At 44.8% G+C, this 25,886-nt stretch overlaps 1 protein-coding gene and 1 long non-coding RNA gene across 2 annotated transcripts in view; one reads left to right on the top strand and one right to left on the bottom strand.

Moving 5' to 3' along the window:
- TTC7A (tetratricopeptide repeat domain 7A) overlaps positions 1 to 23,162 on the top strand; it is a 170,066-nt gene extending 146,904 nt beyond the window's left edge. Inside the window, exon 20 of the mRNA XM_021552353.2 lies at positions 19,484 to 23,162. Coding sequence (XP_021408028.1) covers positions 19,484 to 19,705 — 222 coding nt within the window. The 3' untranslated portion in view covers positions 19,706 to 23,162. The remainder of the gene's footprint in view (positions 1 to 19,483) is intronic.
- On the bottom strand, positions 15,212 to 23,311 carry LOC110482856 (uncharacterized). Its single transcript, XR_002467469.3, has 2 exons — positions 23,241 to 23,311; positions 15,212 to 15,679 (listed from the first exon to the last, which is right to left on the bottom strand). It is a non-coding gene; the product is annotated as an uncharacterized LOC110482856 (long non-coding RNA).
- Between the last annotated feature and the right edge of the window lie 2,575 nt (positions 23,312 to 25,886).

The raw sequence follows: 25,886 nt of genomic DNA, 5'->3' as shown, positions 1-25,886 counted from the left end.
GTTAACCCTGAGGGTGAGGAGAAGCTGCTGTTCCATATCTTAGCACAGCATGTGCTGTTCCTGTTCAGTGGTAAATTTACTCTTGTGGTCTCTGTCTCTCTTGTCTTGCAAACACCAGGTCCCTCTCTTTCTCTACAACCTGTCAAGTCAGTCTGTGTCTTGCAAACTTTAACACCTACATTGAACATGACATGAGCCAGCAATAAAGAGGCAGAATGCAGCTGAACCATGGAATTGTTTAGGTTGGAAAAGACCTCAGATATCCCTGTGTCCAACCATTACCCTAGCACTGCCAAGTCCATCAGTAATCCCTGTCCCTGAGTGCTACATTCACACATCTTCTAAATATGTGACTCCACTGCTTCTCTGGGCAGCTTCTTCCAATGGCTTGGCAACCCTTTCATTGAAGAATTTCTTCCTGATATGTGACCCAAACCTGCCCTGGCACAACTTGATGCAACCTCTCGTGTCCTATCGCTTGTTACTCAGGAGAAGAGACACCTGGCTGCATCCTTCTTTGAGGAGGTTGATGAGAGTGATGAGGTCTTATCTGAGCCTCTATTTCTCCAGCCTGAATAACCCCAGGAATCTTCCTGCAGGAACTTCTAGACTGCTTCCTGTCTGCTGTGTTGTATTTCCAGTGGACATCCAGTAAGTTGAAGTCCCCCACAAGAATGGTGGCTAGTGATTGTAAGACTTAATCTTCCAGTTGTTTATAGAATATTGTCTGCCTCTTAGTCCTGATTGGGTGGTCCATAACAGACTCCCACCAGGATATCTGCCTTGCTGGTCTCCCTCCTGGCTCTCACCCTAAATTCAACCCTATCATCACCATCATTGAACTCTAGGCAGTCAAACCTCTCCCTAAGGTACAGGTTTCCCCCCACCACCACTGCATCTCCTGCCTTGCAGAGTGAAATACAGCACTTGTTCAGCACATTTGGCATAACATACCAACCTGGCTAAACCAAATTGGTAGTGAAGGACAAACTATGAATTGCATCTAAAATAAATTCTCAACCTGCTCTGAGATTGTGGAAGTTTTTTTAAACCTAGAGAAAGATGAGCTTCATCCTTATGTAAATACTCCTCTGGCCAGTGTTTCCCAAAGCAGCTAATGGTCAGCAGGTTTGGCACTTCTAATGGGATTGAGAGCAGCATTATTCCCCTGCATCTAGCAAAATATATAAAGCTTCTGAAGATGTCACTGTACTTCATGTAATTACTTTTTATAGTAATTTTTGTGGCAGATTGGCCAGCAGAGGTATTTTGTCTTTGAGGTTGTCACTTGCAGCTCAGCAGAGCACAGGAGTGACTAATACAGACAAATGAAGCTAGGTCACATTAAACAAATGCCACAGTGAAGCATTTCTAAAGTCCTGTATAATCCCTTACTGCATTGTGAGGCTCAAAGCTTGATATTGTAGAAGAACTTACAGATTTGCTAACACACAACCAGATCCCACAGCATTTAAATCTTTTCTGAAGTGAGATTATTTATGCGAGGATAGTTCAGGACAGGCTTCTGCAGCACAAGCAGATAGCAGTTCTCCTTGGGACTTAAGTGAGAGTAAAAGATTCCACACATATTTCATGCACATTAAGAGCAGAATTGCCTGCAATATTGTTGGCACTAGGTTCATGCACCATTTGGTATCTTGTTTGCCTGAAAACTTTCTTGCCTTGAGAGCAAGAAAAGTAAATAAACGTAGAGAGAGATGAGTAAAATGCACAAGCCCTGGAGAATTCTGGGCTTCAGGAGCAGAAACCCTCACCTTAGCATTCTATGCTGTTCCTGCAATACAAGAAATAAGTATTTACCAAGCAACCTTGAAAGCTCAGGACTGCTTTCCACTAACAATAAATGATTGTGAAGTATTTGAGATAGGTGTTAATTTCACATTTCTTCAGCTTGAAACTATTTTTTTAACCTCACCATAGTCACCAGTGAGTAGAAAACTTTCTTAGCTCATAGGTTTTGTGTTCTCTGAAAATTTCTATCTTATTTATTATTTGCTGGCTGACACAGCAAATCAGACTAACTTGAAGCATATATCATTTTAACTTATCTCTTACTTTGAATAGGGAAGGAAAAACAATCAAAGGAAGTGGTTTGTAACTAACCCATTGTTTGAAATTAGCTTTCCCAAGCCAGAAAATGTAAAATAGAAGCATTGAAAATAGCAGCATCACAGAGTAAAAATGGTGTATATGTGAGATCCTTGAGCCAAAAGACAGCCTATTTTTTATATATTTATTTTTAGCTTGGTCAGCTGTACTAAGTGATTTTATCAGTGCAGCTAGTCTCTGGGATAAAAATGCTCACATAATGTAGTGTCAGTGCAGGCAGCAATGACTAGCTGTGACATATAGATGTAGCACAAATCCTTTCAAACTGTATTCATACAACTAAAATTCTGCAATTTATTAAGTCTCAATAGTCTTGGACTATTCATTTTCAGTCTCACAAGCTGTCATCAAACAGGGACAGAAGAGCAGCCTTGTTGGAATTGCAGCCCTGCTGTTTTTGCATACTTTGAACTGGACGATTCACAAACTTTTTCCATCTCAGTGGTCACAGAGCCTGTCACTGTTTGAGAAAAACCAGGACTGCTTTTCCCCATCTCCTGTTAGAAGAGAGCTCCCTGTAAGAGAGACTTCCTTTGCTCAGATACCATAGATGGTGAAAGGTGAAACCTTTCAAGTTAAAAGGAATTATGATGGCTTTTTGGTACCTGTGGCAGAATATCCCAGTGCTTGGGGCAAGGAATAAAAGTCTGTAGTGTGCCTTTAACACTTACCTGGGCTTGAGATGTTTTTCTCAAGGACAGGAGTTAGAGAAACAGCAGTGGGTGTGGATGCCACCCCCTTCCCCAGGTGACTAGGTCTGCTGCATAGAGCTTTGACAAGCCTAAATAACCTTGCTTGAATATTGCTGTCCCTCACTGTGTGCAACACAAGAATCTGATGCTTCTACAACTCCCCCAGTATACTTCAAGAGGTAAACCAGGGACAAGACAAAACTAACTCTCCTAAACCAAAGCCACTGTGCTTCCAGTACTCCCCATGCAAAGTAGAAGAGGTAAAGAAGCCTTGAAAGTACCTGCCTCTCTGCAGTGCTGTGCCTCTTAAATGCTGTTGGCATTGCTTTTACACCACAAGCAGCCATCTAACAGCAGTGTGGTCAGCAGCACTGGCCTCACAGCAAAGCACAGGGGATGGCCAAGGTTAACAAATACAGCTAAGCAACCAGTCTAATGCCCTAAAGAGGGAGGGCCATGGAGGGATTTTTTTATATTACTGTCCAAAAACATGCGATGGGTTTCAAACCCAGTCAGCATACAGACTTAAAAGCAAAGGAATTTCAACTGTGGCAAAGAAGGTAAAAGGCTAATTTAGAAATAAATGAGAGATTTTCTAAAAATGCAATGAAATTCTGCAGTAGGTATAATCTGAACATGACCTGCTGCATCCTCCTTTCTGTGTATTGTGATACACTGCATTGTGGGGCTGTTTATCATCAAAAGAGCATGGTTTTATGTTCAGCATTATCTCTGTTATCCTCCATACCACAAACACCCCTAAATCAATATTCACATATTCAACTTTGTGTGTTTGGCCCAAGCATCTTATGCTAGTTCCATCTGGATTTATTTTGCTTCACAGGTGACTTTGTGAATGATTTTGCCCACCCATTAAAAACTAAACCCTCAAGTATACTTTGGCAGAGTGCTTTCCACTCTGAGCAAGGCCAGTGCAGAAGCAGGAATAAAGAAAAAAAGCCTGTTTTCAGACTTTCCTAAGTGCAGCAGTGTTACATAGATTTCTCCTTAAGAAATTCCTGCAACTGTCCATCAGGGATAGCCAGCAGCAAAAGCTGGAAGCAGAACAGGGGCTGGGGGTGGGATTTTGTTTTTGTACTGGGCCAGATCCTCAGAACAATGAAGCCAAGTGGGTAAAAGCAAAAGACATGTTAACTGAAGCGAGCTGAACTGTTCCTTCATCAGTGCCTGAGGGCCTCTCAGTTTACACTGCATTTAATGCAGTCATTTTGGGCCCCAGTCCTGCACTGATGTTAAGAGGGTGACTTTCTTGCCTTTCTTGCCCTTGCCATAGTCCATCAAAACCCCCAGACTTTAACATCATGAAAACCAACCTGTTTACTCTGAATTTCTGTTTAAGCCAAGCCTGAACAGAGGTGGTGTTATTTAACTTGAAGCTCCACTTTAAGAAATAATGAAAATCCAGTGTTGCTTGTGATAAAGACTGGATCTTAGTTAAGCTGTACCCTAAAAATGACAAAATGGAGATGATGTTGAAAATCTTCAACCAGCCTCACGCTGTTAAAGCTACTGAAGTTTTGCCTGCATGTCCTCACTGGAGCTATAGCTAAAGATTTAATAGGTCTGTGCATGTTTAAAGTTGTCTCCAGACTACTAGAAACTGGCAGCCCAGGATCTCTTCAGAGCCACTGGGCACTGTTTTTATTTGTTTTCATCTGTGCATGAATTTCTTTGAAAATACCCAGCAGAGCAATAAGAAGGGATTGTTTTTAATCTTTAGAGATGATAGCATGCTGTTATGCATCAAGGACACTCAAAAACAAAGCATCAGATAAACTGTACCAGGAGATTTTATTTTTTTTTTACCTCCAGGCTTTTCCAAAAATAAAATGCATTCTGCATGGGGCTCGCTGTTGATGAGACATCTATAGGTTCAGTCTGCCATCCCAGAAGCATTAACACCACCATGTTCAGACAATTTACATGTGTGCATGTGTGAAAATGCAGCTGGATTCTGCCTGTGCCCAGCACCCAGGGGGAGAGGGGTCATTATCACTGCAGGGACAGCTGGGACCTGGCCTTGGGCCAAGACCTTGCTTAATGCAGTCAGAAGATTTCAGTGATACAGACTGGATTTTACATCCAGAAGGTAGCTGAAGTCAGAGTTCCACATGCTACAGCCACTGAGTTTAAAACTAATTTTTTGCATTTTTCTGCGTGACTCTGAGCAGCACAATGGACAAAAGAGTGCCTTCTGCCATCTGGGATTCAAACCACATTGACAACAGTTGTTTACGTAGCTGCAGATTGGTGATTTCTCTTGTTTGAGCTCTCTTCAGCAGTATCCTTCCCTGCCTGAATGAATGAGGTTATAAAACACAGTAATTATAAATCTCATTGACTGCCTTGCATTCAAGGGCGTGTTCCCCCCCAGCATTGCTGTGGAGCGTGTTACCCAGGAGACCATCCTCTACAATCCAAAACAGAATTATTCTGACCCAGTGAGCTTGGTGGAGGGGAGAACATTTGGGATGCTGACCTGCTGCCTCAGCACAGTAAATGCATTTTTCTCATTTCACAGCAGGGCAATGCTGCAATACAGCAAGGCCATTACATTCAAGTATTTTTTTTGAGGCATGACTTACATCTGACTGACAACTGCTGGCTCCCTAAACATGCAGAAAGGGAGCCTAGGACAGCAGTGATAAGCCAGAAGTCCTGCTGACTGTCCACACAGTTTTAGCAGCTTTCTCTGAAGGTTTGGTCGTCTCAGACCTTTCTGTGCAAAACCATAAATGCCTTAGGCAATAAAACACTGTATCAATAAAACTTTTTCTTAAAATGTTTTAGTTAGGTTGTGCTCATAAAACAGGTTAAGAAGACTTTAGTGACAACTGGCTGTTCTGTCTTGTACTACCCATCATGGTATCTTCAGTACCATCCTTTGCCTTGCAATCTGATTGGAGTCAGGATCTGTACAGGTACCTTCCTTGGACCTGAGGGGTTTATCCCAGCATCAATCCTCATATCCTACAGTCAGGAAACTACACAAAGCCCCATCAGTCACCCGCTCTTGCAAAAGGGCTGTAAAACCTCTGATGCTCTGGAAGAAAAAAGAAAAAAAAAAGAAATAAAGCACTTCCTAGAAGGGTAGCAAACACAAACCAGGCTGTTGCCATCCATTTTCTCAATTACTGTCTGCACAACAGGAACACAGTGCTGTGTGGTAGCCTCGCCCGTTGCATCCTCTGTGCTCAAGTTAGAAGTGGGAGATGAGGTGCAGAACAGGCACTCCCAGCAGGTGTGCAAACCAATTGAATTTAATTAGAAACATCCTGCTGAAAATGTAAATGTTTTACAAGTGCATCATCCCCATCAGGGGCTGCTGCTGCTGGAGTCTGTGTTTTGTTGAGCCTTTGACACAGCAGCAACTGAAGATGCCCCTTTCCTCATTTTCTGTCTCCCGTGCTCCCCAGACACCACGGGTCTTTTCCATGCTGCTGCCTCCCTGGCTACCTCAAAGATGCAGGCTGGTTCATTTAATATACCCATGGCCATTCCTCCTGGGACACAGGCAAACCAAGCTCATTAAAATGAAATGACTTTGCTAGAATAGAGAATGAATACTGTGCTAGAGGTTTTATTGCTCTGTAACCATTTTGTTCACTCTGTACTGGTAAAAAAGGTTTCATGTTGTTTGTTTGTTTGTTTTTTCTTGCTTAGGACTCTGGGCAGTGCTAAAATGTTTGGTTCTGTGTGATTGCAGCAGTTAGTGGGCTTATGTTTAGGCAGTCGAGTTTTTTTACTGGTTTGCTGAAAATCAGGAGAGATTGGTATTACCCACTTAACTGATGATGAAGCAGTTCTCTGGCAGCTCTCAAGAAAATTTGTTCCAAATACAGTATCCATCATTAGACTACTGTCAAACTATGTAACCACCAAAATAGCTGGTCTGTAGTGCAGGCAGCTTAGGTGCCATCTAAACTACTCCAAAGAAGTTCTTGGTAGGTTCAAACCTGCTTCAGGCATTAGAAGGCATCCCCTTACCTGTTGTTCCTGGAGAGGTTTCAACTATTTTTTTCCATTCTCTTCAATTAAATGGGTTGATGAGGCCCTGCCTGCAAGGGAGGCGTGCAGATGCTTTAGGAAATGACGTGTATGGATTCTATAGTTGGCAGGCTGTCTGGAGTCAATCCTTTCATACAAAGAGAATTAGCTATTCCTCCCTGCACATGGCTTTGAGACAGCATTGTACTGCTTTAATGCTGCTCACAGCTCATGTAGAGCCACGTAGCTGCCAAACTGACAGCTCCTACCGTGCTTCTGTGGGAGCAAGGACTCCTCTGAATGAAGTGCAATTGCACAGTTCTGCTGCTGAGCCAGTCCTCTACAAATCCCACGTGCTTGTATTTATGTGAGATACCAGCACCTCTTCTCGCTACACCTACATTGCTTCTAAAACTAAAAATATTAGAATATAAAGCTAGATAACTTAACCACATGCCAACAAAAATCATTGCTGATTGCTGTATTTTGGCTAAGTATTTTGATCTCAAGTATCTGTCTACAAAAAAGCATTGTATCACTTCGGAGTTTTAAACAGTTGCAGAAATGCAGCCAGATTCAGACAAAATATGCTTGGTGCTTGGATGAGTAACATTTTTTTCATGCTTGACTTCCAAAAAGATGACTGCTATGGAAGTGTCTGGTGTGCTTATTACATGACAATTAGCAGTTGTTTCTCTGCTGACAGATGTCCACATCAAAAAGCACTGATTGTCTCTTTTGTTTGTAATTTTAGAGATACCATAATCAAGTAGCTTATTTCATCTCCAGGAGATGTTGTCCTTTGCACCAGAAGCACAGCCTCATTGCCTAGGCTCATGCCAGGGAAAATCAGATTGTGAAATGTAACAGCAGATGATTTACGTGGAAGTTTAGGCCCTTTCTCCCTGTGCAGAATTAAAAATTGCAGTTATTTCTGTGGGTAGGTCTCTTACCCTAGCAAGCTGTATTTCTGCATTTTGTTTACTAAGGAACTGTTTGAACAGGGGAGTGACATAGAGTATGCACAATTCATACTGGTAGAATTGCTCATCTGGGACTAAGAAGCAAGAGAAGGGAAGGGAAGAATTTTAAAGAGGGGAAGAACAACTTCACATGAACAGATTCCAGTGAACAAAGTTCACAAATTCTCTCTGTGCAGCTGTAGCATGGAACATGTCTCAAAAAAAACTTCGTAGAATGTCACAGACAAAATAGTATTATACAGAGAATTCAGGGGGAAAATAGCTGTTTCACATTAGTGCTGAAAGGAATTCAGTGCACGCCATGACTTAAATTAATATTTCTGCCTGTTATCCAGAGGCCCATCCTCCAGCCTTCCCCTTCTGCAGCCCACTGAAGTTAAAAGGAGACCTTGCATGAGGGTTTTTGCCTGAGGTAGGATTGTAGAATGATGTGCTGTGCCTGGCAGTGTGATTTTGAAACATTTGCTAACAGGCAAAGGTCTCTGGGAGCAGACATGAGACTGGCAGGTGGGATTTAATAGCAGAGATTTTGTGCAGCTGCCAAAAAATCACAACCCAGATGCTGGAGCTGAACACATGCTGCCTGATAGGAATGATGTTCTGGGTAAAAGAGGAAGCCAGCAAGTGTCTGTCAGACATAATTCTGAGTCCAGCCCTGCCTTGCCTTGTCCTTTTCACAGCTCTGTCTGTGCATCAGTAACTGGCTGGCCTGGAGGTGTACTGTATTTTTTCATTATACTGCACCAAGAAAGTACTTCAGCAGAGGCAAATTCCCTACTTACTGTCTGCTCTCTGTTTCTTCTCTGCATGAGGTATCTTCTCTGAGCTCCTTATTCCCCTCACACATTCATTCTGAAAGGTACATTTTTATTGTTCCTCCTCAGGGACCATTGTCTTCCCAAGACATTGATCTTCCTTACTTTTTTCTTTGTCCCTGCTGTGTTGGAGGTCAGTTCCCTCTCTGACAGCACCAGCAAAGAGACAGAAAGCATGCATGCATTGAAACAAAGAAGGGCACAGCCCCAGACCAGTCAACTTTTACTCGTTCACAGCCACCCAGATGAGGAGCTAACCTGTAGCACTGTATCCTCCACAGACTGGCTGGTGAGTGACATGCTCCCACACTCTAGAATGAAAGATCTGGGCAAAGCCAGCAGCCTGCAAACCAGGCCAAGCTCTTCACCCTTTCTGCCCAAAGGAGGAATTTCCTAAAAATACATGTCCTGACATACCACTGAGCCACATGGCACAGTGAGTGCAATCCTATTTTCAGCCTGCTCTGTGGGGTGACATAGCTAGTTACACCTCCTTCCAAAAATGGCACATCAGCAGTGCAGCACTTGCTGGTGGACCATCAGCACAGTCTCCTGTGGGATGGTGCTCTCCATTGGAATTCCCCAGCAGGTTATTGCAGCTCCTTGTGGTGGCAGGAAGCATCCCTAGTCATGCCAAGGGAAATCAGGACAGCTACCTTCTGCATGTCAGTGCAACAGCAGTACCCTGCAAAATCACACAGGTGGGTTGTGGGCTGGGCTGGAGAGAGCCACCAAAACTAATTCTAATCTGACCCAAAGAGAAGCTCACCTGATGGATGTGATGCTTGTCCAGCACATACTTTTCGTATCTCTAGCAAGAAGGACAACAGTAGAGCAACATTTGGCTTTTGGAGATGATTGGTAGTCTCCTTCCAACCATGGCTGGTTAGCAAATTCTGTTTTCCCAACTCTGAAGCTTATTGCAGAATCCCAGGAATGTTCCTGTGCTTCAGATATCCCAAAATAACTGCTCTAAGCTCTCCTTGGGGAAAAGCAATCCTTAGAGCAGCCTCTTAACTCAAATTTTTGTGTTGAAGTAGCTGAGCTTGGGGGAGAGAACTTGGCTTTGCCTCTAGTCACTGGCTCCCAGAGGAGAAATGAGCATTTTGCATGTTCACGTTAATAAGTTTGTGTGTCAGCTCACTCACTGTCCAAGGAATTGCAAACACTTTGTTCTCCTGGTTTCTGTGCTGCAGAAACAGCCCTCCCCCGCTGCCATCCTCCCAGCAAACCCATTAGTTAGCTGGCAGCTTCTGTAGCCCAGGCACCCGAGCAAATCCCTGGCAGGGCAGCAGGATCAGGGCTCCTGAGCACCACTCAGGAGCTGACTGAGTTGTTTTGCTGCTTTGTTGCCCTTTCTCTTCCTCTGCAGTTACCAGGCTTCCCTCCTCCATCCAGAGGAGACGGTGAAGCCACCCCAAAGGAGGTGATAAGTGATTCCCTGCCATCCGAGCATCACTTGGACTCTCTGAGTGGCCATTTCCTCTCCGGGGGGAACTGCACAGTTCCCTGCCAGCAAAGGCAGGGCCTGCAGGGCCATTTGGGGCTGCTGGAAGGAACAAATCTGATCCAGTGCACAGCACAGAGATTTCGGTCATTAGCGGGAGGGCTGGTGCTCTGCTTCTCAGAGGTGGATTATCCCCGTTTCCAGGGAATCTGTAGCTCCTGTTTATCTGTGCCAATCACTTGCTTTTCTCTGTTATGGTAAGTTATTCTCCATGTCCCTGAGGTGCTCATTATCACATTATTCAGGCTCAGTTTATATAACTTTGGAAACCACAGTAAAATCCTGCAGGACAGAACTCCCCAGCTCTTCTCTGATCTCTTCTCCAAAGTGTATGTAACACCTTATGAGAGAAGAACCCAATACATTTCTTAATCCCATTTTGATTCTGGGGTGGTTCGGTCATCTCTGGAGAATAAAACTTGCGCATGCAGGTCTGAAGACATTATCCTTGGCCTGATCTTAACCTGCAGCAGATGCTTCTCAACTGAGTTCCAACCTGATCTTCCAGGTAATTTCTAGCTTTAATTATGGTTTTCTATACACAGGTCTTGAGATACCACTGCAGCTTTAGTAAGCAGTATTGTCCTCCTGCTGTGCTCTGCTCCAAGATCAAAGGAAAGCCTAGAAATTGTACTAGTCAGGTTGATCTGCAGCTGAACTCATAAGTGGTATTTCAGAGAGTGCTCAGGGAACTGTCAGAAGGGAGAAGGGGTGGAATGACTATCCCCTTTATACTTGAACCTTCAAAAGGTGTTTTTCATAAACAAGGAAACTGATTATAATTAGTTTAAAATCTGTGCTATTTGGGCTGCTTGTTATCACAGGACGGGACCGAGTCATAGACTGTAGCCATACAGTAAATAAAATTGTGTGCAGCACAATAGCAGAGTGTGCTGCCTCCTGGTACATAAGACACAGCTGCACAAACAGGGCCGTGGGAATTAGCAAGACTTCCAGGTTTTCAGCAAGCTTTCCTGATACACTCCAAGCTGGCCACAGTCAAGAGAAGGAAGCAGCAGTCCCTCCTTGCCAAACAAATGGGAAACATGAAAACATCACAGCTCTCTGGTGTTGCTGGAGCTTCCATTTACACTAATGTTATGTGCAGTGGTTATCGAGCCTTTACCTTCTCAAGGAGTTTCTTCATTCATTCTCTTTTGAGCACGTAATAGAAAATGCAAACCGTAATTCAGCAAAAATCTCTTTGTACACGGAGGGTTATGATTTAGGAGAGATTCTGTGTTGAGAGATGATAAGGAAACATACTCCTAGCGGGATGAGAGGCACTGGAGCAGAATCTGGAGGGGCTGGCTGGACAGCAGCAGTGTGTTCCTGCCCGGCTCGATGCCGCACGCGGAGGCTCCGGCCGGAGTTGTGTGCAGGATATCATTAATCATGTGCTTTCCCAGAGACTGCCAGGAGTGGAAAACGAAGCAAATTAAGATATTTTAAATACCTCGGCTCTCCTTTCAGGAGACATCTGCTGTAATCTACATCGGCATGCTGTGTGCTTCTGTCAGCATGTCTTTGCTGCCCTGTGCCCCTCCTCGGTGCCATACCAGATGCAACACTTGCTCTGGCCAGAAGTTCTGTGGCACTGAGGCTCCCAGACCATCCACAGAGTTGAAGCTGTTGCCTCTGAGAACCTGTTCATGACTCAGACATTCAGACAAGATGTACTCTGTATGCAGAGGGGAAGATAACGTGCATTGGAAATGTGTGCATCAGCCCCTCCTTTGTTGCAAAACAGTGCATTAAAAACTGGGGAAATATCCAGCACTGGCACTGGAGGGATACCTAAGAAAGCAGAAGTTCCCTATTCCTCAACCACTCAGATTAATTGAGTGTCCAGTTCTTAAGCCTAGACATTCCCCAGCTATCTGCAGCAACATCTTGTTAGGTGCAACAAAACATAGGCACCTGCTTACTATCAAAATAAAGGCAGAGTTTTTACCCCCCCTGGGCAATGGGGTGCTTAACAACTGCCCTACCCTCTTAAAAACATTTGCTAGAAGTTATCATGCCCCTCCCTGGGCACAAGAGAGGCAAGTTTTTAAGCCTCCTTAGCCTGAGAACACTTAAACCCAGAACTTCTACTTCCCAAAGCTTGTCCCTTGACTCTGTCCCTGCTGTCAGAATTGTTCCTGAGTAATGACAAATTATTCAATGTGAAATGTATTAGCGGGCAGTGGAGCACAGCTACTGCTTTCTAGTCGAGTGCTTTAGCCAGCAGGTTACCTGCCACTCTTCAACATCCTGTATGTGTGTTACGTGCCTTTTCTCTCTTTGCTGATGGTTATCAGTTTCAATTCTGCACTGATTTTGAAATACTTGGCTATATTTGGCTGTCTCACTAGTTTCAACAAGGCTTTCTGCCAGGGAAGCTGGTACAGTGCAGAATTGGGACCCTATGTTATAAATTATGTGTTCTAAATTGTTATTTTTGATTATTTGGGAACTTCTTTTGGTGCATATTTTTACAGACACCATGAGCCGGAGTCATAGTTGAATCTCCTGTGTTCTGTATTGCAACATTATTGTGACAATTGCTAAGATCAGGGCTGGGAGAAATCTTTCCTTCCCTAGGAAAAGAGACTGTGAAACAAATACTGGATTTAGTTACTCTCAGATATGTGGCTGAGGCATCCTGTTAGGTTTCCTTGCTTCCTGCTTAATCTCCATGTAGGTCTCAGCAAAGGAAGAGCTGTCTAGAGAATATTCAGCATGCAGCAGATGATTCTGCTGTGTATGAAGCTTATGTGACGACAATCCAACAAGGCAGAAAAACTCTTCATTCTCCCTAGGCTTGTATGAGCCTCCCTGTGAAGAGATCAGAGCCTCCTGGTTTGAAATGCTGCCTTAGGGTTTGCTTTTTATGTCAATAAATGTTTTATCACATTTAAGCTTCAAACACGGTAGAAACATCCCTGCTAACATTTGATGAACTCAAGAGAGACAGCAAGCCTGGGCAGAGGGCAGTGTGCAGCACAGCACAGTGCTTCCCTTCTGCAGGGCAGGGTGCCCTGGCCTCACAGGGGGCCTGGGCAAGATGCTGCCTTTGCAATTCCTCACTGCCTTGGAAAACACCTTGGCAAGCTAAGGGAGGGGATGTCCCTCTCTTCTTCAGGACTTCACCACTTTTAGTCTTTCTTCTGCTTTTCCTTCTCTCCCTGCAAGCTCACTGTGATTGATAAAGCATATCCATGTGTCCAGGTCTCTGGTGGGCTTTAGCTGTCACTATTTTCACTTTAGTCTGTCTCTCCTGATACCTCCTTGCAGTCTCATTTCTTCCCTTCCCTCACAGTCCTCTGTAGCACACAAGAGGCTGCAGTGAAGGTTCAACAGCAAAGGCTAGGCTGCCTTTTGGTGCCTGCAGTACTGGAGCTGGAGTCTCCAGGCTGAGCCTACTGAGTTAAAACCCACAGGCAGTGTACAAGTGCTGCAAATCATGATGCAGGCTCAGGTATTTTGCTTTTCCCAGTGCTTGCTAGTCCGTTCCCCCCCCCCCCCCCCATCAGTGCTGTTCCTTCGTTTCTCCTTTCCACGTTCTGTGTTTTGCAGTGGCCCTGCCTGCCTTCCCTCTCCTCCCTTCTCCTTCCCCTCCTCTGCTTTACCAAATGCAGCACTTCAGCATCACTGACTGACAGGGGATGCAGCAGCTTGGGCAGAGGAGATGGAGGTGGGGAAGGAAGAGGAGGAAAAGCTGCTCTCAACAAAGGAGGCAGCAGAAACACTGAAAGACAAGCTTTCTCCCCGAAGTGAATCCCAGTCATCCTTTGTTAGGGCAACAAATCAAGATGTGGTCTCTAACTCAGTTCAGTGAGAGGACTCTGATTGCTCCCTGTACTCCTACAGTGCCCCTCCAGTAAAAAGAGCTCAAATGTATAGCTCAGGTTCACCATAACCTGGACTGAATCAGCAGAATGAGTGATCAGCTACCCCCACGCTGCTAGGCACTGAGTGACTAAGTGACAGCGCAACAAAAACTCACTACATTGCTCACAGCTAGAAAAAATCCTGGCTCTTAAGAGATGTAAAGGTTATGAATGTAGGGGATAAGAATCACAGGGCAATTGGCTACTTTTATGTCTTTATTCTAGGACACGTATTATTTCCAGGGTTAATCTTTGCCATTTTCTAAAAGGACACTGGTATTTCATGGTTAATGCAACAGATTTTGCTCACAACTTCCTCTGATTGCGAAATAATTACAGAAGCACGTGTTGCCCTGTAGCAGTGTGGATTTTTCTGTTACATGAGACTGTTATCACCAAATGCCAAATGCATCTTGAAAGGCTTTTTGTAGGGTTCTGCTGAATAAGCACACTTCTGAACAATCACTTTTCTGCAGCATGCCCTGCTTCTGCCAACTGCTGATTACCCTCCTACTAACCACAAGTGACATGTCCACACTACAGATTGGAGTAAACAGTAAGGATACTGCATTTACCTTGAAATTAATTAAATAATGCACTTAAGGAAGCTCAGCGGCAAAGTCTGATTAATTCTGGAAACTTCTTAGGGCATTCAGAAATAATAGGCAGAAATGCTTTGCTAAATAGAGACAAGCATCAGAGACAACCTCACTTTGGAATCAGAGTCTTATGCAAAGACAGTGAGAATTTCATTTAATGTGATTATTAAAATCCATTTGTAAAGGATAGAGTCTAGTCTACCTATACAAATTCTCCAAAAATGAGATGACCTTGCAAATACAACAAAAAAGCAACCTTTCAGGAATGAAATTAAATGTTTTTTTGTACATGTCTTTCCAATACAAGCCCCAAAGGAAAGAACGAGCTAATCTGTGCCACCTATTTGGAAGGAGAGAGCTCCCTGCAGCTCATCAGGTGTTTGAACTAAACATTTGCAAAGGAAGTTTTGATTTTCATTACTAAAAATAATCCCCAGCTTGTACATGAGGCTTATTTTGTAGTCTTCCATAATGTCGTTCCTGCACTGTTTTCTGGGAACCTTATGAACTAACAGTTGAAGAGGTTTTGTCAGACTCTAAGGAAATAAAGGCACAGGTAGAAATTTCATGACCTTCTAAAAGTGGGACTTCAGGAGTGGCTAATGTTCACTTTCTTTATTATTGAAAATTGAAAATAAGTCACTTTTTTTCCTCATCTAATTTAAATTGAAATATGGCTCTCCTATTCTAAAACAAAAATAGCCTCACACAAGTATCAGTTACTGAGTATCACATCACTGCAGGCAAGGGAGTTCAGTCCAGTGTCACCATAGAAGTGGTTTAGGTTTTGTTTGTTTTGCATGCAGATGAGGTCAAAAATACTTTTGAAAAAGCTTCCCATAGGCACCCTCTATTCCCTGAAATGAAAAGCCATCAATTCAGGAGTCCAGCTGTCAGCATAAGGCACACTAAATCAGCAGAGCAGATTCGCTGTCCCCTCTCAGCCTTCGTAGCCCGCTGGGCTGTCCCGGTGTCGCTGTGCCAGCCTCCACCTCAGCTTCTGCCAGAGCTCTCAGCGCCGTCTCTCACACTCTGCCTCTGTTTGCAAGAGCCAAGGTACATCTCCAGACCTGAAGAAGAAACCAAATTCATTTGCAGAGGTTACCCTCAGACCTTCTCGAGTGAGCGGGTGAGTGAATTTGCACCCAGCACTCCGCAGCTGTGTTGGTGCAGGACGTGAAATGCCTCTGTGTGGCTGACAAGGGGCTGGGCTGCCCACAGGAGTTTGAAGGAAAAATGATTCCCACTCACCTTTTGAGTTGGTTTGGGATTTTTTTTTTTTTTTTTTTTTTTTTACTATTTATAATACGCTTGAGTTTTAAAAATAAGCCTGTCCTCATTGCTCCTTAGAGGCTGACTCAGTACCAGCACCACTGACAGAGAGGGCCATACTTAGAGGTACTTGTCATCTTTGGGAGGAAAATCACTGGGCAAAACCAGAAGTGCCAGTGCTAGCCAGGAGGTGGCAGAGGAGTCAGTCTACCTTGTACACCAGTTTCTGCATTGTTTTGGCAAAAAGACAAATAGAAACTGAGGAAAGACAACAAAACCCAGTCCCACCCTCCATCTTCAGGAATAAGAGGATGAAACCCTTAATCACATTCCTGCTTGTATTTCTACTAATTGCTCCTCTTCCTGAGACCTGACTTTATGAAATTATGCATGCACACCAAGCAGATGAGTTTCCATAGAAACTCAGGAGCTGAACTTTCATTAGAAAAATCTTTAAAAAAAAAAAATCTTCCAGATAAAAATGCAAATTGCCTGTCAGTGGGTGGCTTTCTGAATTTAGATATAATTTTTTTTCTTTTGTACTGTAGGCAGATTCCAGCTGGACCTACATAGCAACAACATGCAGGCATTGTTTATAGCAAGCCAGACTCCATGGGGAAATGAGAAATTCAGTAGCAAGGAGAAGCTCTCAAGTGCAAATACCTCAGAGAAACAAAAACTCAAGTGCTCAGTGCTACGTCTTCCTGAGGCTTGAGGTTTGCTCAGCCTCCAGCTCTCAAAATGCTTGTGGTTTGCAAGGAGCCATGTGGGGAGGAGGGGAGAGAGGAAATGCAAAACCAGAAACTCTCCTGCACACAGAATGAATGATGTTCAACCTGTCCTTTAAACATCAGCAGCATATTTGTGCCACTTCAGTTAAGCCTTGCTAAAGGGCTGACACCATCTGTCACAGCTCACTCTGGGCAAAGGAGAAGGTCTGTGCTGGGCTGGGGAGTGTTGGCAGACCTGGGCTGGCCGAACCCCAAAACCTTCACTTGGGCTGAGCCTGGAGCCCAGTGCCATGTGCCCAGGCTGCGTGGAAGTCCAGGCATACATGCAGGAAGAGGGCATGGGGCTGTTCCTCATCAGAAGGGGGAAGTAGGATGGTGGCATGCCTGGGAAGGGCCACAGACCTGGGCAGCACTTGGCACCAGCAGCTGTGTGTGTAAGCAAGGAGGAGGTGAAAATCTCAAACTGCTTTAGCAAATGTTTCCTCCAAAAACATAGCAGTTTTTCACTTGTGCAGTATATTGTAGCATCAACGGGAGGCCTTCCCCTGGCTTTGGGGAGCCTGGAATAGCTCTCTCTGTGGATTCACAGATATTTTCTCTGCCAAATGGCAAGCTTGAAAGAGCTGAATACCAAAGAGAAAATTTTCACATGAGCTGTCCTTCCTGGTGGGCATCTGTCCTGGTGGGCACACAGCTGGATGTGCAGAACACAGTGCTCCAGCACAGGCACAGCAAACACTGGGAAGCCACGGCAGGGAAGCCACACCAGGCTGTGGTTCTTGCCCAGCAAGGATGCTGGGGCATGCAAGGGAGCTGTGCTGCACGAGCAGTTTACGACGAGGTGGATTTCACTGCAGCATTGTTGAGAGGCGCGAGATGTCAGCCGGGCAGGGAATTCCCTCCTCGTTGGAGAGGATGACAGGCAGCAGCTGCATGGGCTGCTGGCCCCTGAGCCTGCAGGGCCAGCAGCCCTCTGAGAGCACTGAGAGGCTCCATGCTGCTTAGTGTCAGGCTGAGGACAGCGCTGGCTCCCCTGCCACCAGAGAGCACAATCGGCTCTGCTCCATCAGCACAACAGGAAGAGATTTTAGGAAGAGTGGGTTTGTGGTTGAGGACAAACTTTGAGCTAAGATAGCTCCTGCCTATTCTTGGCTCAGCAGCAGATTTGCTGTGGCCACACTACTTGCCCTTTCTATGCCTCATTATCCCTGTCAAGCGGTTGACTCAAATTATAATTGCACAAATTCCTTCCAGTCTGGCATTTCGTGCCTGCAGTTATCTCCAGGCAGCTACCTCCAGGGGAACCAGCCTCTGCCACCAGGGAACCCCCGTGCCACCTATGCCTGCTCTCAGGGGGATTGTAACATTAGACCCTGTTGCCTTGTCGTTTTCCTACATAGAGAGGAACTAAAGAAAAAAACACCCCCACTGCATCTCTAAACGATCAGATTTGATACTGAGTTGATTATTCAGGTCAAGGTTATGGGCAAGAAGGAGGCAGTGAAGTTTTTCATAGCACCGCCAATATTTGATTAAATGGCCGTTTCTTAATTTTTCTCTCAGGGAAATGAATGTGTTTCTGTAGGTATTAGTACTATCACTGGTCTTAAGGATGCTGATGCACTGTGTTTAATGGTACTTTTGTAAAAGCAAACAAAATAAACCAGAGGAAAAATATTCATTATTTCTTCAAGCATCACCATTCTTTCATAAGAAATTTACTTGGGTTCTAGTTGTGAGAGATTTCAGGTTTGTTACATCTTTTCATATGCACTAAAGGCAATTAGATTAAAAATTAAGCTAATGCTTTTCCTCATATATATATGCATCCACCTACTACGTTGTCCCAGGAAAAGCATGAAGTCAGGCAGTCATCTCACCTGCTAGCATTTCCATGGGTGAATGTGGGCAGAGGCCATGCAGAGCTTGGCAGGTGACATGGCAGTGCTGGCTGCTTCTTCCAGAGGCCACACCTGGATGAAACTGGTGGAAGGTTCATCCTGGTTGTGTGCACCTTCAGGAGGAAGCAGAGAAATGCCACGGATATGCTGTGGCCTGCAAGACCATCTGGGCTGGTTGACTGCTGTGTAATTAACAGGGAGCCTGGCTCATTAGGTGCTTTGTGGGTTCAGACACATCCATGAGAGCCCTATAGGAAAACATGTTCTTCCTAACACTTCTTTCATCCTCCCCCTCCCGTTCCTTCCAGATGGTTACACCCACTTGTGTCTTTTCTTACCCTAAGGACAGCTTTTTAAACAAGGTTCCTCCATCCTTCTCTTCCCCCACGCTGCTTTAGGATCTACATTGAAGTGCAGGGGGACAGAGTTATTTCCCATGCTGTTACATACAGCCTGCCCATAGAAGGCTGGAAGGAGACCACATCCCTCTGCCCCCGTTTGTTGAGAAGAAAGATCTCCATGTGGTCAGGATGTAGGAGATGAGAGACTTTACTTCAGCCTCAGCTGGGTGTTGCAGATGTGCAGGAATGAATTCAGATGCTGGCTGTAGACAAACCTATGTATATTTTCTGGGCAAGGAGGGAGGGATGTTTCCAGGGCCCGTAACCTTTCTTCTGTACAGCACCAGTGAACACTCTCCCACTAACACACAGCAGGAGCACTTGCAGAGCTGAATCTGAATATGCTTTAAAAATTCATTTTTACTATTATTTTTTAAAGTATGCATCCCTATCAAAAACCACAGAACTTAACAACTGATCACTTTTATTCTTCAGAAATAGGTGGAGATGCCCCCTCCGTGGGACTCCTGTGCCTGCACTCGTGGGGCAGCTCGGTGGGAGCTTGGAGTGCTTCATTTCTTCCTCCCTTCTGCCCTGCTGTTAACTGCTCCTCACTTGTTTCTTGGCAGGGCCTGGTGCTGAGCAGACTTGGGCGGAGGGAGCTGGCCCAGAAAGTGCTCAGAGATGCCATCCGCATCCAGAGCACCAGCCACACCGCCTGGAACAGCCTTGGAGAGGTCCTGCAAGCTCAGGGGAGAAACGAAGCGGCCATCGAATGTTTCCTTACCGCCCTGGACCTGGAATCCAGCAGCCCTGTCATTCCCTTCACCGTCATACCCAGGGAGCTCTGAAGCTTCTCCCTGCACCTAAGCACTTTCATTGCGTGCACAGACACCAAAACCAAGCAGATAAAGAAAAAAGGAGCCCAGCAGAAAAGTGCCACCTAGAACTGGGCTAAGTAATTCCAGGACGGGGCTCAGGTCTACAGGCTTAGCTTAGACAAGCCAAACTGTAGAAGAATTTGCAACAGGCAGAAACAGAGAATGCCTTTTTCTTCACAGGTGCCTGGCTAACCTCCTGTTCAAATTAATAGCAGGGCTTGTTTCAAAGTGCTGGTTCAAGGTGACTGTAGAAAGATCGTGCTAGGGTACAGCTGTTCAAAGCACTTGCACCTTTCAATGTTCATTGAAAATAAACCCCCCAAGCCCTGAATTAAAGCCCAGACCTGCTCTAAATAGGAGTAAACTCACCAACTAACTTGACCAAGTTGTGTTTAAGTATGTGGCTGTCTCCCCACAGATCTGACAGGACAAGGATGACAGTTGCACCAAATAGACATGCAATACATGTTGTTTACAAAATATTTCATCTATTTTGATTATCCTTTTTCCTGCCTTGCTTTTATATACTGTATATGCTCACTATATTTAGTGTAGCACTTGCCTAGAACAATTTTAAATTAAATTTTCATTTAAATTAAAAATACTATTTTAAAAATAAAGCTGCTATTGCAGTATAATTCACAAAACATAAAGACCAAAGACCAAATCAGTTCACACTTGAACTAGTATTAAAAACACATAAATATCTCCACTTACGTATTTATTTAAAGGCCTTACATGAAGTAACTAATTATAAGCTCTGAGCTTCATTCTTATTAATCACCTATGGCATCAGTTTAGTGAGGAATATAGTGTTGACCAGTGTATAGTGACTGAACTCTGTGCTTTACCACATTACTACTCGTGGCACAAAACATTTTCATACCCAGCTTTTGATGATGCAGAAGGAGGCAGCGGTCTTTTAAGGGAAAGTGTGCTGAACACAGTATGGGTGTATATGAATTTCTTCTTCCTTAAAACTAAATCTTTGGATTGTCCATAGAAATTTCACATTAGAGGTACGGAGCTGAGCCTTCAGTGGCATCATTTTGTGTCTCCTATCAGAAGTAGGAGTGAGGAGGTTCTGATGCACACAGCCTCCCTGTGCTGGCACGGCCAGGGAGGGGACGCAGCTGCACAGCCCCTGCTGAGCTGCTCCTTGGCTCTTTGTGACCTCCCCAGGGCCTTGGCAGCGAGGTGAGGCTAGACTGTGCTGTCACACGAGAGCCAGCCCTGTGCAGACCAGTCCCAAGGTAAAGATGATGCAGCAATTTGCTGCACTTTTCTACCAAAAAAAAAAAGGTTGGGGCTTTGTGCCCATTTTTGTCCAAAGATTTGCGACTATTTCATAAGTAAGTTTGCACTAAAGCACACATTGTACTATAATTCTGTCCAGTATTGTGATCCACAACTAGTTCACTCTGGAAATAATAATATCCTCAGGCAATAAATAAGATAGGGTTGTTTCTTACGGAGCCTGAGGCTCTGGCAGCAGACTTGAAGTCAGCGTTGTTTACAGTTATTTGGAAATCTGCAGGCTAATGGAGAGCTGGGCCCTTGTGCTGCTCCCAGCCCACACCATCAGAGAACTCCCATCCCCAGCCTTCCCTCTGCACCAAGGGAAGCACACTGCTCTCAGGTTCCTCACAGCAGCCTGGTGCACTCAGGCCAGTATTTTTATTTTTTTCCCCTTAAATGATGCAGAGGCAATTGCCCAGTTTATTTATCTGTTCACTGAGGGATTCCAGATCTGATCTAGGCTGATTTCACTCCATGTGAAAGCAGCCCAGCCATGAAAGGTGCTCAACCCATGAGTCCTTTGGCTTTCCAGTGCCGCACAGGCACCCGAAAGGACTTTCTTAGGCCAGGAGCAGGTTTCCAGGGAGACTGTGTTCCCCAGCCACATTCCTTGTTTGCAATAGCACCAGCAGCAGAGGCAGGAGTAGGTGTTAAAGTACCCGAATTAAAGGAGTTTCATGAAGACAAAACGATGCAGCCGAGACACGTTTTGCTGCGAAGGATGCTCTGGAGTCAGCTCGCTCTGCACTGCAGGGGGGAGAGAGGGACGGGGAGGGGAGAGATGCTGTTGTTGACATAATATGTAAATTGTTACCCAGATGTTTTAAGCCCTGTTTCACAGTCAGATGCAATCTGACAATAGACTTAAGCAGAGATATATATGGATAGATATTATCTTCTGGTGTTTGTTCTGCTCCATGGTTCCCAGGGTGGGAGCAGAGCTTCTGTGCAAGACACAGAGAAAGAGCCGTCAGCGCTCCGCTCTGCGATGTATATTTGCAAAGCACTGCCATAGCAACTTCTGTGTACTGGGCAGCTATTTCAGCACAAGCTCAGCATCCACCTCTGCCACCGAGGAGCTGCTTTAAGAGGTCTGTAACGTAGCTGGTCTGTGACCTGGCAGGAGGGTGCCTGTTTCCCAGCAGCAGCTGAAAAGCAAACACTCACAGATCCATTCGCTTTTGCAGGCGTAGCTTGCAAACAGCCACCAGCCCATCACATTTGTTGTGATCAGGAAAACTTCATCCTGATGATAATCAGACTTGCCACAGCGTTCATCTTCCTGGAAGAGGGGCAAATGTTCATGAATAGTTTGAGTGCATCAACAAGTGAGATGTTGCCAGGGTGGTCCCATCTTGGATGCATTAATGAGCATTGCTGGCATTGGAATCTCAGTCCTAAAAGCCTCTGCTCCATGTGTGGCAGGGAAGATGTATGTGAGTAAAGGCCATCATCAACAGGAATCTGAGGGCTGTGGTACCCTCTACCAGCTCACCACACCACAGCCCCCGCAACAATTGCAGACTAAGTACTTTGCCTACATTCTGCACTCAATCCTGAGATTTCCTGCATGCTTCTCAGAGATGCAAAGCACCTCTTGGCTGGAAGAGTATTGTATTGGCTTGAAATGCTCTGTACAATGTGGGAAAGAGAATGGTTGTTGCAAATTTACAAGTACTTCGGGGTAAATCCTCCAGCTGTATTTGTTAATCATGCTCATCAAAACAGCAGACTTCCCAAACTTACATGCTTCCTCTCTCACTCAGCATGGATTTTGTTCACACTTCCAGATACAGAAAAACAAAGACAACTGCTTCAGAAAAACCTATGTATTGTAGTATTTATTTAGATAGCAATGTTGATGAATCTGATAGACTTCCCTGAGCTCAGTAATATGCATGGCAGGGAGCATGGCATGCTTAATGCTCAGGGTTTGAGATTTAAGAACAGAAGATTTACATCCCATCTCTCATATGATTATTAGAGATCTTAAGTAATGGAAGTTTGGGGACCAATAACTTTGGGGAACCCATTCTGCAAGTTTTTAGCACTGACTTTAGTCTTAACAGAGTTTTGTCATTCATTCATTTTGAAAGAGGACAATAAAAAGCCCACATCATTGCCTAAAGTATCACGCTCTTGTTCTACCACAAGGTTCTTTTTCCATTTTTTTGGCAGAGTGCATGCAAAAAGAAAAAATAATTACCTTCTATTTTCCTGTTGTGCAGTAAAGAAGTGGTATGTGCCGTTGCCTTTGACCAACAAGGAGGATTGCATATTGTAACAAAAGTGACTCTGCCTCCGGGAGAACAGAAGGAAAAGCCCAACAGGCCAGGGCACAGCTCCCCTCCCTGCCTCCTGCTGTGTGAGGTGTCATTAGCACCCCTGAGCAGTTGGTTGGGAGCATTCCCCAGCTGAGCTCTGCCCACCCGTGTGCTCGTTCCACACGGGGAGTGCAGCGGAGCTGCGGATCCTGCACGGACCCGGCCGTTTCTATGGGAAACACTCCGTGCTGCTGATTATCACAATGCTTCAGAAGTGCTAATTATCTTTTCTTGGTAATGACTAATAAATCCAAATGGAGAACAGTCCTGGAGGGTGTTTACTTGAAAATTCACTGGCTGGCTACCAAAGCAGGCACAGCGCTGGCTGCTGCAGTTTGAATTACAGTTATTTTGTCCAAAAAATGTTCCATTTTCAGGGAGTCTTGGTAAAGAATGAGTTTGGCTAGTTTGTATTTCTTTTTAATGACAGCAGAGTGGGAAACAATCCTTTGTAGTGAGGAGACATCACTGCCATGATCATTTTTCAACCAAACTAACAGAGATTTGATAGTTGCAGTTCAGCCTACAAGAGGGAGGCTTCCCAAAGCAACCGTGCTGCAGCAATAATTCCCTCTGACTCAGTTGTATTACAGGCATATTTGACAATCATGCGATGGGCATGTGGAGCTGAGATGCCTCTCCCTCCTTATTTGGCTAAGGGGAGCTGCTTTGTGCCCAGAGGGACAGCTGTGGCACACATCTGGGTGCCTGTCAGTGCTGCCCTGGCGCCTGCAGGGTGGCTGCTACCACCAGCCCAGTGGGTCTTGTACCCTCTCTGCATCACACAGACATTTAACATTCCCTTTCTGTTTAAATGGGAAGAAAATAAGCCTTTTTGCCCCTCTTTTTTGCTGGAAGGCACTCCAGTTGGTCTGGGAGCTCCACCTTTATTAAATAATCACTTCTTCCCTTGCAGAGAACCAAGTTATTACCAAGTAACCCATCACTTGTGCTGGCTCAGTGACCCTCAGACTAAGCCTGGCTCCAAGGGAAGGTTTCCTTGCTGCTGAGTTGTTGTTCAGTGCTGCAGGATATCAGTGCATGATCAGACAGATTTTTGTTTTCCCAGGTTGTTTTCCCGGAAATGGAAAGCTAAATCGCCCATCAGTCAGTGATGCTGGCAGGAGGGGAGGTAACCACTGACCCAGCAGTTGCCATGATGGGTCCTCCAACTTTGCTTCTCATGAACTGGCTTGTGCCTGCAGCTCCAGCAGACCAAGGCAGGTTCCCAGGATCCTAAAAGATCCAGCTCGTTTTCCCACAGAAGCACATGCCAGTCAGTGGCTTAAACAACTGTTGGGGATGGAAAATTGCACCATTGCATTGATGATAGAAGTAAAGAACCTCCCTGAGCCAGTGCACAGAGAGGTGCTCAGCCTTTGCACATCCAAGCATGTCCTACATGCCACTCTGATACTGCTGTCATGGGTGTCAGAATCAGCTTTCCATGTAACTTAACTTCTTTTGTCATTGTATGATATTTCCACCAAATTTAATAAAATTGACCCTGTGAAAAATGAAAAATGCTCCTTATATTTCCTGCTGATTTTATTCATGCCACAGATGCTTCAAGCATGATGAAATGTCCAGTTGTTATATTAACTGGAACCCAGTGTGCCTAGGAGTTACCAGTTGCAAAGGGTATTTTGGCCTACATCCTGTAGTTCATGGGAAAAACGAGAGTGAGCATGCAAGCAGCATGCCTTTAGAGAGGAACAGAGCCAGGAAAATGGAGCAATGTAGCTTCAGATGTTTGGATTTGTGGAGATTTAAGCAAGCATCATGCTTTTCTTGTGCTTCATCCAGTAAAAATAAACAAAGGTAGTGTGAGAAACTCTAACATCGAGGTAATATGCAAATACTATGCTGTCAAGTTTAGGGACTTACCTTACTTTGGCCACAATGCCATTAATCATCTTTTTTTGCTACAAACAGTTACTCCTGTGGTTATTTGTAAATAAAATGTCTCCATTCAAGAGCTTCCAGAGCATTCTGTGCATTTACACATTCATCTTTTTGGGTAGGTTTTAAGAGGGCCTGCTGAAAAAGCCTATCCCTTAGCTTCATACTCAAATGAGATTAAGAATGAGGTTTTTGAAGAACATTTCTTCATAACTGTGGCTGCTTTGGTTTATGAGTGTACTCAGCATAACTCAGGCAGAATGAGGTTCCTCTGTGGTGAAATAACATTTAAGTCCTTCAGTTGCTCATACGGTCTTAAAAATTGAAAATTGAAGTGAATAAAATACTGGCTCTGGAGGGAGCAAAACACTGGTACGGGGGAGGGAGGGAGGTTTCCATGTCCCCTCCAAGCAGGAGCTCAGCTGGAAGCTTGCAACAGCCCCAGCAAAATCTGGAGAATTTCATTGTTCAGTGTCCTCTGAGGGAGACCACTCATCTTTGCTGGTACCTAATGCTGGTGCATTGCCTGGTACCCTCTCTGCATCACACAGACATTTAACATTCTCTTTCTGTTTAAATGGGAAGAAAATAAGCCTTTTTTCCCCTCTTTTTTGCTGGAAGGCACT

The sequence above is a fragment of the Lonchura striata genome, chromosome 3 (assembly GCF_046129695.1).
Source record: "Lonchura striata isolate bLonStr1 chromosome 3, bLonStr1.mat, whole genome shotgun sequence".
NCBI classification, from domain to species: domain Eukaryota; kingdom Metazoa; phylum Chordata; class Aves; order Passeriformes; family Estrildidae; genus Lonchura; species Lonchura striata.
The sequence above is the reverse complement of the archived record's forward strand: the minus strand, read 5'-3'. Positions and strand labels throughout refer to the sequence as shown.